The sequence below is a fragment of the Ambystoma mexicanum genome, chromosome 8, assembly GCF_040938575.1.
Source record: "Ambystoma mexicanum isolate Mex_15411 chromosome 8, UKY_AmexF1_1, whole genome shotgun sequence".
NCBI classification, from domain to species: Eukaryota; Metazoa; Chordata; class Amphibia; order Caudata; family Ambystomatidae; genus Ambystoma; species Ambystoma mexicanum.
The window spans coordinates 1,666,097,521-1,666,111,032 of NC_090929.1; the positions used below are offsets into that span (position 1 = coordinate 1,666,097,521).

Consider the following 13,512-nt stretch of genomic DNA (forward strand, 5'->3'; position numbering starts at 1 on the left):
CTCCAACACACCAGAACAAGGTTCTTACTTCACGATCCCCATGGTGGCTCAATTTCTAAAAGGCTCCACTAACTTTCCCTCCAAACCCCTTTGTGAAACCGGCAAGGGACGCAATGTTAACATTTCACATGACTTCTCCTTTTGATCCATTACATTTGTGTCTTCAGAGGCTTGCATCTTGAAAGACTGGCTTTTGGTCACTATTTTCTAAGCCCGAAGAGTGAGCGAAATTGCAGGGCCTGTCCTGTAAGTCACGGTTTAGTCTTTACCAAGGACAAGCTGACTTTAGAGTGCATCCCTTGTTCTTTCCAATGGTCGTATCACCAGTCGCAGACAATTTCTTTGCCAGCCTCCCATTTACCTCCTCATCCATCCACAGAAAAAGAAAGGCTGCATAGGCTTGACCCAAAACGGGCTTTGAGTTTTTACATCACTAGGGCGAACCAATTGAGGCTGGTAGACCAGCTGTTCATTGGCTATACCGGCACGTAAACAGGCAAAGGAATAACAAAACAAACCTTTTCAAGATGGAAAGTGCTTTGAGTTTCTGAATGCTACACCAGAGTGGGTAAGGAAATCTCTGAAGGCTGCACAACACACTCCATTAGTGGTGTGGCAGCTGCCTGTGCTCTCCAAAAGAGGGGTAACTTTAAAGGATAGGTCAGGCTGCAACATAGTCCTCCATACACACATTCGCAATAGACTATTGCCCGGACACATTAGCCTCAAGTTTTGGCAGAGCTGTCTCCAAGAAGTGATGACGATTGACACAGAGTTCGCTCCTTCCCTCTCCCGTAAGGTCTTACTGCTGTGGGAATTTAAGGTGAGGAATCAATGGGAGGACACAATACACTGGCTTACCACTCGGATAATGTTCTTTCTGATGATGTTCCTCATCGCCCTCCCAATGTACCCCTCTGATAAGGAGCTGTCTCTAATATAGTTATACAAGGACTCTCCTTTAACGCTTAAGCAACTACTTTGTCTCTAATCTCTAACATGGCTGTACAAGGACAAAATGACAACTGAGGTCACAGGGCACACCATTTGCAACAGCATCGACATCACATCCAGCCATGAAGATGACTCAATGTCATCAACGCCGGAGCGCAACACCCCCTGCTGGGAAATGTTTTCAGAGAGCTGCAAAGCAGGAGAACATATATCCAAGATGAATAATCAGTGGGAGGAACAACCATCAGAAAGAACATTACCAGGGGTAAATAATTTCTTTTTTACAGCAATTTGACAGTATCCCACAGAGATGCAACATCTTCTGAAAATAAAAGAACGGTCTCTCGCAGTGGCAACTATAAGGGAGACTCACGCAAGCCATGTACGGCACAATTGTCCTTTATTTTATATAAACCAACTGTATTCGGAAACATTCAGAGAGAATTAAAAAATATCACTGCCTTATGGGTCATGGGGTGGCACAAAGATGGGCAATTGTAACTGCCCTGCTTTCTATTATTTTAAGGCTATACATCTTTGTATAAAAAGTGCAGAAAAGAAGTTAAAAATAAACCTATGGTAAAGAAAATATCCTGCTTCTGTTCTCGTCCAATTGACAGCCCGCACTTTGATGCCCCCAGTACACAAACTGGACACAGCCCATCTCATCCACAGAAGAATTCCACAAATGGAGGCAGGCCTTCAACAAGCTACTCTGACATTTGTACAGGCTTCAGTAAAGTAAACTGCAAATAATATTAAACTTTTAATATCAAACTGGGTTCTGGTTTGCACATTGTGAGCAAATTTGCATGAAAAGATACCACAAAAAAACACAGAAAGGTTTAATAAAATCAAGGAGTTTCTGGAGTCTGCGATGCAACCTCACAACAGTGGTTCAAGATTTGAAGACTTGATGCAGTTGTCCTTTGAAACCAAAGAAGGGATTCCCGGAGAAGCTTCAGTGAGAAAAGGTTTTGGTATAAAGGGCTCTACAAAACCGGGCAATATATATGTTGTATTTGTTGTATTTTCTTGAGCTGTTCAAGACAGTCTGAGGTGGCCCAACAGAGAGGGCGGTTAAGCCTGATGAATACGGGGCCAAGGCTGCTTAGGTCTCTCATGGCTCGTTCCCATTGACACTTTTCTGCTGGTCTAGTCTGCTCTTCCGCAGCACCTCCAGCTGCTTGGCCCTCAGCCACCGCTCTCGTGACAGTGTTGTCTGGCCGACGCTCAGCGACAGCAATCTAGACAAAGAGCACAGCATCAGTCAGTAGTCGTTACTAAATAGATGCAATACCCCCTGCCCCCAAAAAGAAAACAAAAGTGCCCCATCATGACCATGGTGAATAAACTGGCTCTTCCTTCCACTCCTTTAATATTCCCAGCTCAGAACAGCTTGTACTGTCCGGGGCAGGAAGAGAACCTACCTATGGGAGACCACTTTACCAAGTTGCTGCACAGGAGGGCATGAGTGCATGGTTGTAAATGCTGCTGGTTGTCTGAAGTTTAACAAATTGGTTGCTCATGATGAACTTGTTGGAGCAGAAGGGAAACCCATGTTAACTTCTATACAACAGATATCAATTAGTACAGAGGTGGTATAGTACATTAGTTGAAATCGTTCTTGCCACTAAAACCGAGAAATATAATTCCCCGGCAGGCCGCCTTCACAAACGGCTGCGTGTCTGAACAGCGCATGCGCTTAAGGTGCATATGCGGCTCAGGAAGTGGTGGCTGACAGTATGACGTAAGGAGGGGGGACTATGGGTAGAAACAGTGTGTGCAACCGGAGAGGAACAGAGTGGACCAGGAGCGCAGAGGTTGCAGGGGTCTCAGTAGAACACCGGCCGGGGGACAAAATAGCGTATGAAGGGGGTTTCCTCTGCATGTTGAGGGGCAGCAAGGAAGGGGGCGGTGAGAGAATGAGGCTATCCCCTCAGTGCAGAAACCAGCTCTCAAGTTTCCTGTGGCCATGCTTGGGAAGGCCAGCCAGTCCGGTTTTTGCTTTGGAATTCAGGAAAACTAAAAGTCTGAGAATTCAAACTGGAAACAAAACAAGTTACAGAATCCATGACAGGACTGTATGGCCTCATGCATGGCCTCATGCATGGCCACTCAAAGAGTGCCTACAGCTGGGGATGGGATGAAAATAGCTCTAGTTAATGGGCTTAAACGAATGCTAAAAAGGGACAGCGCCTTGCATGCAAGATGTCTGCAGAACACACAGCAAGCCATGATGCACAGAACTAGTGACAGATTTTGAATTCTCAAAACATGATGGGTGGCCATTATGAACAGTGAGTTACTAATGAAATGTTAAGGATTCCTTTATTTGGTGGGAGCTGAAATGAAAACAGACAGCAGCAAGAGAATGAATTGAGAGAGGTTGTCTAGAGCACTCTACAAACTGATCAGTTTGCAACAGGGCAGCAAACAAAACGCCTACTGTGCAACTATTATCAGAGGAGGGTCTTCATTCAGTGAAATGGTGGCAGTTTTCCTCTTCAGATCAAGATTTGAATAGGATTCATGCCAGCACGTAGGGCCACATGAACACTACTGTGACATACAGGATTCCCTTTGGTCGACATGAACCAGTATTTGGTGGGATGCCTAAACAAGACCCAACTCTACCACATCCATCTGCAGGTCCACCCCCCACCCCGGTCAAACCTCACCCCATTTCCATCAGATGTACCTGCAGAACGCACGATCAACACTGTGCCTGGCACAGTATGAAGGGGCAGGGCACACCTTGTCTCCAAGCTGCACAAGGCTCAGGACCCTTCTTCCCAGCCACCATGGGCATGTGGATTACTAAACTCACCTGGCCACAACCAGCATTCTGTGAAGGTCATCAGCTGTGATACTCTGGGGATCATACTTCCGCATTTCCACAAAATCATCTTCCACCGCCTGAAAAGAGATTCACAAGTAGTACAGTTAAATAAAAGTGGCATACGAGGGAACCGTGCACAGCCTACTCTTTGGCTCAGAACATATGATGTACCTGAAGGGCAGCATGGTCTTTGCAGAACCCTTTACTGCTCCAAAGTATGCTGAGAACATGCTGACTAAGTGAGCAGGTCCATAGAGTGGTCAATCATACACCGACAGTTTAGTACCATTCCTTTGCCGGAACACTCAGTACCTAGATGTTTTAATAAATACAGATTTGGATCGCTGCTTCCACTGACCTACTAATCAGGGAGGCGCAGTCCGCAGGCTCTCAATAGCACAGTGCACCCCTTTCAGTTCAGTGGATACCCGTGCTACAAGGGATTCCCCTATTGGTCATCGGGGATTAGTGCAGTGTGGGGAGGTTTTCCCTGCAGAGCTGTGCATGAAAGTCTCTGGCCAGATTAGATGCTGTCCCATATCTGTCATAACTGCAGGAATGTCTCAGTCCTGATTACCCGGTGGTGCACCAGTCTGGTTTGAGGTGCTGAAATGCATTCTAACCTTGGTGATCTTTGGCCTCTCGCCCTGAAGAACAGGACTCCCTTCAGTTCGAAGATTACAATGAATTATTTTATTTACAAAGGACTTCTCAGTCAGTCTTCACACCATCTCCACTTTAAAACCTTTTCTGCTAAAAGTGTAAAAATGCAAAATTCTGCCAGTGAGTGACCAATTATTCTATCCACCTCTTTCTCAGGGATTGCATTAACATGCGTTTGCCCACGTGTTTTCCCCACAGCCATTTTACACATTTGCATTTTAAAACGTGCAGTTTTCCACGTAGTCATATTTGTTGAATAGCAGTTCTATGAGAATACACGATTCACAATATAAAAAACACCATCACTTAGTTCATTCATTTCCTATCCTTTCGATACTCTTATTCGACATCAAAAAAGTACCATCATGTACAAAACACTTAAAAATCCTTTACACAATATCTTAGAAAGATTACAATAAATACTAGATTTAAAATGCAAGAATAAAAAGATTCAAATATATACATACACACGAGGCAAAAAAGAGGCGAGCAGGCTCGCAGCTAAGCAGTTCTGGTCATTTTCACCAAGAAGCAAGCAGTCCATACAGCAGCCTGCTTTCTGATTTGCATAGATTCCAGGGCTTTTGCTCTACACAGCCAAGCCCTCTGGATACAACGGGCAACCACAAACACTACATGCTGCTCCAAGGAGCTTTTACATAGTTTCAGTGCATCTGCAGTTAATCAAAGGCCAGGGGCCCTGAAAACCGCTCTTAGATACCAGCATCTTAAAGGTAGCAGCGCTTCACAGATGAGAAGAAAATGGGTCACAGTTTCATTGCCTGCTCCACATAAAGGGCAGGCACCCGACCCATTGGTTCTCCAAGATTTGCTAAAAGAGGCTAATGACACAGTGTCCCTCCCCTATTTGACCAATTTTTAACTCATTTTCTTGGTAATCTGGCATACCGAACAAGAGCAGCATGGAAAATGACCAACAGTGGTCCTTCAATCCCATAAGCCCATTCTTGGTGCTGCCTTTTTGAAGTTGGAATGAACCAAACTGTCCCATATATTTTTCGCTCTTTTAAAGGCGAACCTGGGTAATGTATCTGGGAAGCTTAGTCTGACAATGGGCCAATACTTCGAGATAAGTGTCTTAATTTGAAAAGTTTGAGGTCCATGCGTGATGACAAGTCATTCTTGTCTTCTCTAAAGTTTGGTTGGACATAGTGTTCAGAGATAGTAATATATCTCGATCCGTAAAGCGAGCTCTTTTTTTGCCTTGTTAATGAGCTTTTTAGGGTATCCTCTTTCAATCAATCAGTCGCGCACCCAGATCATCAGATTGGTCATAAAAAATAAATAAATAAGAAATAATAAAATCACATAAAATCGGTACAGTTTCTTCTGATGCGAAGAAATTGACCGTATGGCAAAATTTCCCGAAGGTGACGCGGATGATTACTGTGGAGTAGTGCAACAAAGTATTTCTTGGACTGGTTTTTCGATAAAGGCAACATTTAAGTTTGCCTGCTTCATGTTTGATTATGAGGTCCAAAAAGAAGCTTTGTCCCTGAACTCCATTTTAAAATTGGATGTTCCTGTGAATGTTTAACCAAATTAAGAATAGCTCCAATTCTGACTTTGGTCCATCCCAAATAAAAATGATAGTCTATGTAGCATTTCCAATTTACTATACAATTTCTGTAAGGATTTTTGTCAGATAAGATATTTTGTGATTCAAAGTTGGACATGTGAAGGATCGCTAAACTTGGGGCAAATGCTGCCCCCATCACGGTTCCTTTGGTCTGCAGGTAGAATTGGCCATTAAATTCAAAATAATGTTTACACAATGCCATAGTCATAAGTTCTAAGATGAAGTTGTGTGGAACACCTTCCTGTAGATCAAATTGAGTAAGAGGGTCACACATGCAATTAATTACCTGATCTTGGGGTATGCTAGTATATAAAGATTTAATATCTACTGTTACTAGTCTGAGTGCTTTGGTCAAAAATGTGATTCTCAAATGTCTGGATTGTACGAGTTGTGTCCCTTAGGTACGTTTCAGTATGTACACTTAGGGGTTTCAAAAAGAGGTCAATTTTACATAGGGGCTCAAGTACAGAACCACAGCCGGAGACAATGGGTCTCCCTGGTGGTCTTTCAGAATTTGTATGTATTTTTGGAAGGGCGTACATTGTCGGAGTACGTCCTAGACTCGTGGTAAGGTATTTTGATTCTTTGTCCATGATCCAATCACGGTCACGCGCGTATTGTACTGCACTTTATATCTCAAGTCTGATTTCATTTGATGGGTTTTAACAGTTCATTCATCATGTCCAAGTACTGAACACTTGTCATGACAACTATTCCCCCACCCTTGATGGCCACCGGTTTGAGTTTTTGGATAATTCAATTAGAGCTTTATGTTCATTCAGAGAGATTGTGTTTGAGGGGGTTCGCTTTAGTTTTTCTCAAAATGCATTTCTCAAATGTCACAATCTCTTTAGGAACCTCACTATCTTGTGGTCTAAAAGGACAAAGGGACACAAAAGCCAGTGTCTAAATCTGGGTCCCCATCAGGAAAGTTGTGAAAAAAGACAGACAAACAATTCTAAGGAAACGGCGAATGTCCATTTCGGTTTCAAACCAGTCTGCTGCGTGGGTACGAATGACGACCCTTTTGAAAGAACTGAAATTTGAGGGCCCGTCATCTCAAGGTTCGCCTCCTGCCCCAAGATTATCGTCGTGGAGGGGCATATGTTGGAAACCATGGTTGCCCCCCAGAACGGACCTCCTTGCCCTCCTCTGCCTAAAAAAAGGGGGGGGTGGTGGTGGGTAATTCCCAAATGTTTGTTGCGGATTGTATCGTGATTGGTCGTCTGAACTGCTACTGCTAGAGTTCGAAAATGACACCCAAAGGAGTCTCCCTTTATTTTTTTGTTGTGATGTCTGTTTTTTGGACAGTGTGTTGACAACGGTGTGCTTTTTAGGGTGAACGCCCGTTCCAGAGGAATGCCCAGTCTCATGCCGCAAAGGCGGTTGTATGGAGGGTGCCGAACTGCAAGTTTTGGAAGGCGCTGTCGAAATTTTCAGCAGCCCTGTGGGCATTGTGCGCTTCTTCGCCAACTGTCGTAGAGGTCTTCGGGGTTGTGTGATTATGTATGTGATGCCTGGGTGCCCTTGTTGCCGGGGTGTGATTACCCCATAACAGTGCCATGTCTGGTGGCCGGTCTGTCAGGGACGAGCATTTGGGAGCTCGAGGGCTCCGGTGAGATGTCGATGGCTTCCAATGCGGAGCAATGGCTGCCGATGGATTCCTTGTCGTCCGAAGCTACAGTGCCGGGGGGTGGGGGGGAGGCTTTCACATAGCGTAGGGCGCCCACTGTTTAGTCCACTCGCCTTTCAATGTTTTCGCATGAGCGCTCGTCGTGGTTGCGATGAAGACACCGATTGCATCAGCGATGGGTTTCCTTCCAAGGAAACTTGCCGTTACACGACAGGCAGGATTTAAATGGTGTCCTCTCCATAGCAGAGGGTAGCAGCAGCCGTACCAAGAAGAGAAAGTGAGGAATAAAGGAAATACATTCTCAGAGAGAAATAAACCCAGGCCCGCACTCTCCCTACTGTAAGGGCTTGGCCGGAGGGGCAAGGCCGCACGGTCGACAGTCGTCGAGCAGTTGAACAGTTGCTGAGCAATTGTAGATGCGTTGGCGGCAGGAAACCCATGTAGCAGTCTTCAAGAAGGTCTGTCGGGAGACTAGACGACTGTAGGTCATGGGAGCAATTTAAACTCTTGCGAGCACAGCATAGGCGTCCAACTAGGTTGGCGGAAAAAAACAATCTGAGGTACCTCAAAACGCGAGGGATTTTGGGTACACTACACGGATAGTGTTACAGTCACGCCCATGTCGACGTCTCCTTTCGATCTTCGCAAGAAAGATGCAATACTACGCAATTTCCATTAGATGTCAGACTAGATGCACAGCATGTGAATCTACGTAGATCCACAAGCATCAGAAAATAGAGCTCAAATGCAAGGGGACTTTTCTTTGCTATAATATCTGGCAAAGTGTGTCCCGTGAGACTCCATTGAAGGCAGTCCGGAGATCTATGAAACCAGCATACAGGTTCATTTTCAGTAGCACTGCATTGGATCAGCAAAAACAGCCTGACACTCTGGTCTACTGTGCTCTTTCGTTTTTCGGAACCCTACCTCAAGGTCACAAATTATATTGTTATCGACCCAGGCTTGTAGGTGGATCAGAATAGCCTTCCCAAATGTCTCACCTGTACTGCCAGTAGTGAAATTGGCCAGTAATTAGCAGGGTGGGGGTTCCTACCTTTTTTATATGGGTTCAATAACTGCGTTTTGCCAAGAGGCAGGTTCTGTACCACAATTAACTGCATTGTACAATTTGCACAGAACCGGGCCCCAGGTCCTTACCTCGCCCTTATACAGGTTGATGGGTACTTTATCCGGTCCAGAGGCCTTTCCACTTTTTTGGGGCCTTGTGGCCTTGCAGACTTCAACACTTAATTGAAAGGCACCCCTGCCAGGTGCCTTATCTCGAGTGCTGATGAGTTGCAATCTTAGTAGAGCCACCGTATAAACCTCCAAAAAGTGGCTCCACCACGCATCAGCATGTACATAGCAATGAATGGTTGTATTTCCATTCAGCTCTTTGCTTACAAAATGTTTCAAAAAAGATACTGTCTCCCCTCTTCATGTGCTTTCAAAAGGGTAATTCACGTTCCACTACAATAGTCCTTTTTCTCTGCAATTAAGCTCTTGTAATTAGCTCTGTATATTCAGAGTTGGGTCTTATCCACAGCTTGACCAGCTCTCACGCAAGCCACTATCTTACCTTTTGCCTTTCTGCATGCTCCATCAATCTGTAGCAGCAGTACAAGTTATATAAGGAATTAAGTTCTTTAAGTTTATCAAACTGATAAGATATCAGATATTGCATCTCAGCAAATGGTGCCTAAATTATCCAGGATGGCGTCATAAAACCGGCTTCAGACCTGGACCATTTGACAGATTTACGGGAGTGCCCTGTGAGAGCCATAGTTTCTATGTGGTCCAGGGTGTGTGACTGGGCCTTGAGCCCCCTTTACAACGTGTAGCCAAGTGCTTAGTGGTCACTTTCAGACATTTCCAACGTGTCAAAATGGCTCACCCTGTCCCAGTCTTTCGCCATTATCAGAATGTAATCTATGGTAGAGGCCCGTTTGGGATTTGCAGCGTTGCTCTCCGTGTAGAAGGAGAGAGGCAGTCCTAACGCTCCAATTGACATTGGAAGATATCCTAATATTGATCCCTACACGTGGACACTAAGCCCAGAGGATGGTGCTATGCACCGAAATGCATTGGCAGAAATAGTGTTTCCCAACAGACCATGTTGGTCTCACCCCGTTTTTTTGTTTGCCTCACCAAACGTGTGAATAAACACGCTTTTTGATTACACAAGAGTTTTTTCTTGAATATTTGATTTTACACCACTTCGTATGTTTCAGGAAAATGAACTACAGTTTGAAAACCAATAAGGTCAATGAGAAATGATTAACCTTAAGGTTGAAGTGATACATTATTTTTAAGCTCGAGAAGAGCGTATTTGAGAGCACCAGAGTCAATTAGATGGTTTCCACCTGGTTTTTTGTAGCTAACATCTATGGTAGAGCCGGCATTACAGCCTGCAAAAGTAGAGTCACCCGACTGGTATTGGAAACTTCCATTACATGCCCAGAGAACAAAATTATAAAATATATGAGCTTTGTCAATTGCAAGTCAGTGAGTTCTCCTTGGTGGGGAAGCTGCCACGGCTCGGATATCCCTTGATTTGTCTTAGACCTCCCAAATGTCCATCAGTTCTCTAATTGGTTCAAACAGCAGATTTACATCCCCGGCCACTAGTATAAGGGACTTTAAGCAATCATTTCGCCACCACAGCTAACCCATTGATTTTAGATGGCCCATTATGATGGTTAAACAGAAGGATACCATTTCCCTCAGTGGTTTGTACGACCAAATGTTTAAGAGCTAGCCAAATGAGTAAGTCGTCTGTGAGAAACCTATGTGTATTCTCCCAAACTAAGAAACCCACACCCAAGCTAATGAAGACGGAATGCACTAGACTGACGTGCACGAAATCCTGGCAGCATTCCTGGAGATGTACTGACTTCCTAAACGACTAACACAACACACACAACAAATCTTTGGAGAAAAAGGTATGGCGATTCACTCGCGTCAATCCAGACATGTTGGTAAGGACTAAACTGTACCGCGTCGCACACAGACAGAGCTAGGGGTATGGGCATAGGTCACGATTATAGATCGATCCACAGGAACCAGTTTGCATCAGGCACAGACTGGGATCTAGGGGCTGACCTGAGTGACAACAAAAGGTAGAGTTGTAGAGATCAACTCGTTGAACATATGGACAGAGATGGGAGACAGCCTTGCCATACTTAAATTACTGTAAGGAAGAAATTTGGTTAAATCTCGAAAGACACAAATGAGCGCGTTTCTCCAGACAAGAATGCTAATAACCAACCTTACTAAACCGGACCCTCCTCACACACCTCTCAAACACAACCATACCTCTTAAACCACAGCAACCTGTATGCACTTCACTACACCGCAACAAACGCACTACACACAGTCTTACACAACGGACTACAACCGAATACCACACCAAAAACTCAGCGAGCAGTATTAACCGAACTAAAGTTGCCAACAGCACATCACAGCTCCCTTCTACTAACATGCCCTAACCTACCCCGCTTTACTTTCAGATCCACTAGAGCGCTAGGGGACCACTACGGTGGGGATAGTGCGCAGTATAAATATCCTTTAACATTAACATGTAGACTCCGAGAATCCTCTATTCAGGTGGCCTGGGTGGGGAGGGCTACTCTTGGATCCCGACCCTGGGAGTGGACGAGCGAGGATCACCTGGTTAGGGGAGCCAGGGTCCTTCTTGTGGGAGTATCCCAGCCAAGACGTGGTATCCCAAAGAGACAGTGGGTGAGGGAGAAGTCCCAGAAGCCTTTGTGGGATATGCAGGTCCCATGGTCGCTAACCGAGAGAGAGAAACAAGTCACCCTGGAACAACACCCAGCAAGGGAGAGGAAAAGATAAAGCTAGAACTGCAATCCCAACACTATTGTCTGCCCCTAGTTAAGGTCATAAGTAGTACTATGAAGACCAGTACTCTCATGGCAGGGTGTTTCGGGTAGGGAGTAATCTGACACAAAGGGAATCACCTTTATGCCATAGAAACCAGGACAGGGGATTCCCCTCTCTCTTTTGCCAATCAGCCTTGTCATCAGTAGACAAACCCCATCTTGTCTTGAATTCCCCATCCAGAATGTCCAAGTAGTGGGACGAGAAAGCGAAGATTGGGAGCAATGAGGATTACCCATAGCACCAACATAGAGATACACAGTGAGGCCTACCATGTAACACCAGTCGAGTGCCCCACCGACAGTCAGGCAAATCAACCCATTCCATTTACACCAGACCCAACTTGAAAATGACTTCAGGTATAAAAAGGTGCGATTAAGTACGAGTGGCTGGGATTGCTGGTTAGAATGTGAAGGTAGCGACACAAGAAGCCCGTGAGGACCGGAGGAGAACGGGGCGCCGAGACGCTGTCTGGTGTATCAGAGGGGTTGCAGCGAGGCAAAGGAGCCAGGTCTCCATGAATCCGGAGGAAGACAAGGTGCTGCTTATTGCCCGTTTCCAGGCCAATGTTTGTTCTCCTGGGACATTTGTCAGTCCCAGGTGTGTCCGAAGGGCAGGTGGGCAATACCCTGACCTTGCACCCTGTATCAATGGGAGATGCTTGCCAGCATTGCGCTGTCTGAGTGAGCCTTGCTAAACGAATGAGAGGAACCCAGGTACATGAGGATGGCAGGAGCGGGAGCGGCAGCTTGAAAGCAGAAAGTAAAGTGGTAAATGGAAAAGAAAGGAAAGCAAGGATAAAGCAAAGTGTGCAAGGGGCGCAAAGCGAAAGACAATGAGGGTGCAAGCCACCGAAAGCGGGAAAAAGGTGATGCAAGCGACTCAGATTGAAAATAAGTGATCAATTGAAAACGAGTGAAAATAAAGCAAAGTGAGGGTACGAGCGACCCGAAACATGAAAGGGTGCAAGCGACCCGACAGATTGAGAAAGTGAATTAAAGTGAGAAAGTAACAAAAAGGATGCGAGCGACCCAAAAGCAGGAAAAGGGGGTACGCAACACCTGCAGGTTGAAAAGGGAAAGTTCAAGGCACGAGACAAAGAAAGGAAGGTGCAAGGGTGCACAACAAAAGAACAATGTCAGGGGCAAGAGTCGAGAACATTGTGCAAGAGGTATAGCAAAGAAGAGAAAAGGGACTGGTGTGCACCATTGAAAGTAAGAAAGGTGAAAGAAAAACAAAGCCCGAGTGGAAAGAAACATAAGAGGGAAAGGCGCCCTAAAGGAAAAAAACAGTACAAGGAGAGGGGTCAGGAATCAAGCGTGGTCACACAGAGGAGCCGCCAAAGCCCAGCGTTTCCGAAAGTCTCCGACACTAACCCATGGAAAGATCTGTGTTAAAACAGTGCATCTTTACACAGTGAATTTGTGTGAAACCAGAGGGGCCTAGGCTTGGGGAAGGGAACCCTGAGACCAAGAGACACTGAACTTCATTGACTAATGGCAAGAGCCCAACCTGGAAGGTTCCAAAGGTATGCCTTTTGAGTTGAACTATTTTTGAACTGGCAGAACTACACCTAGGATTAAGACTACCTGAAACCAGCTGTGGTTTACATTTTCTTTTTAACCATCATTTTTCCTTTAAAGGAGTCCCTGAACAGATTGGGTCCAAGAATAAGGGCAAGCTTAAGTTTAGACAAACAGACAGACTTTAGTTTTGGACTTCTGGGACATTGACAGCCCTTAGAAGCATCAGTTGAGGGAACCACCCCTTTAGGATTAGGGCCAGTAAGGCACTCCACCAACCCAACATAGCTTATAAATAAAGGTTTTCAAACTGTTACCTTTGAGTCTACGTCTCTATTACTATCATGCATGTCTCACACTCTGCTTGGCCTCCCTTTGCAACCTTTTGTTGCCGCGA

General features: G+C 45.3%; 1 protein-coding gene across 3 annotated transcripts in view; it reads right to left on the bottom strand.

Annotated features, from left to right (window-relative positions):
- Window positions 1-1,337: 1,337 nt before the first annotated feature.
- Window positions 1,338-13,512, bottom strand: part of MCMBP (minichromosome maintenance complex binding protein) — a 183,664-nt gene continuing 171,489 nt past the window's right edge. For all 3 annotated transcript variants that reach the window (XM_069611948.1, XM_069611947.1, XM_069611946.1), the window contains 2 exons: window positions 3,785-3,873; window positions 1,338-2,201 (listed from right to left, as the gene is read on the bottom strand). In XM_069611948.1, the coding sequence (XP_069468049.1) occupies window positions 2,075-2,201; window positions 3,785-3,873 (216 nt within the window). In that variant the 3' untranslated portion in view covers window positions 1,338-2,074. The remainder of the gene's footprint in view (window positions 2,202-3,784; window positions 3,874-13,512) is intronic.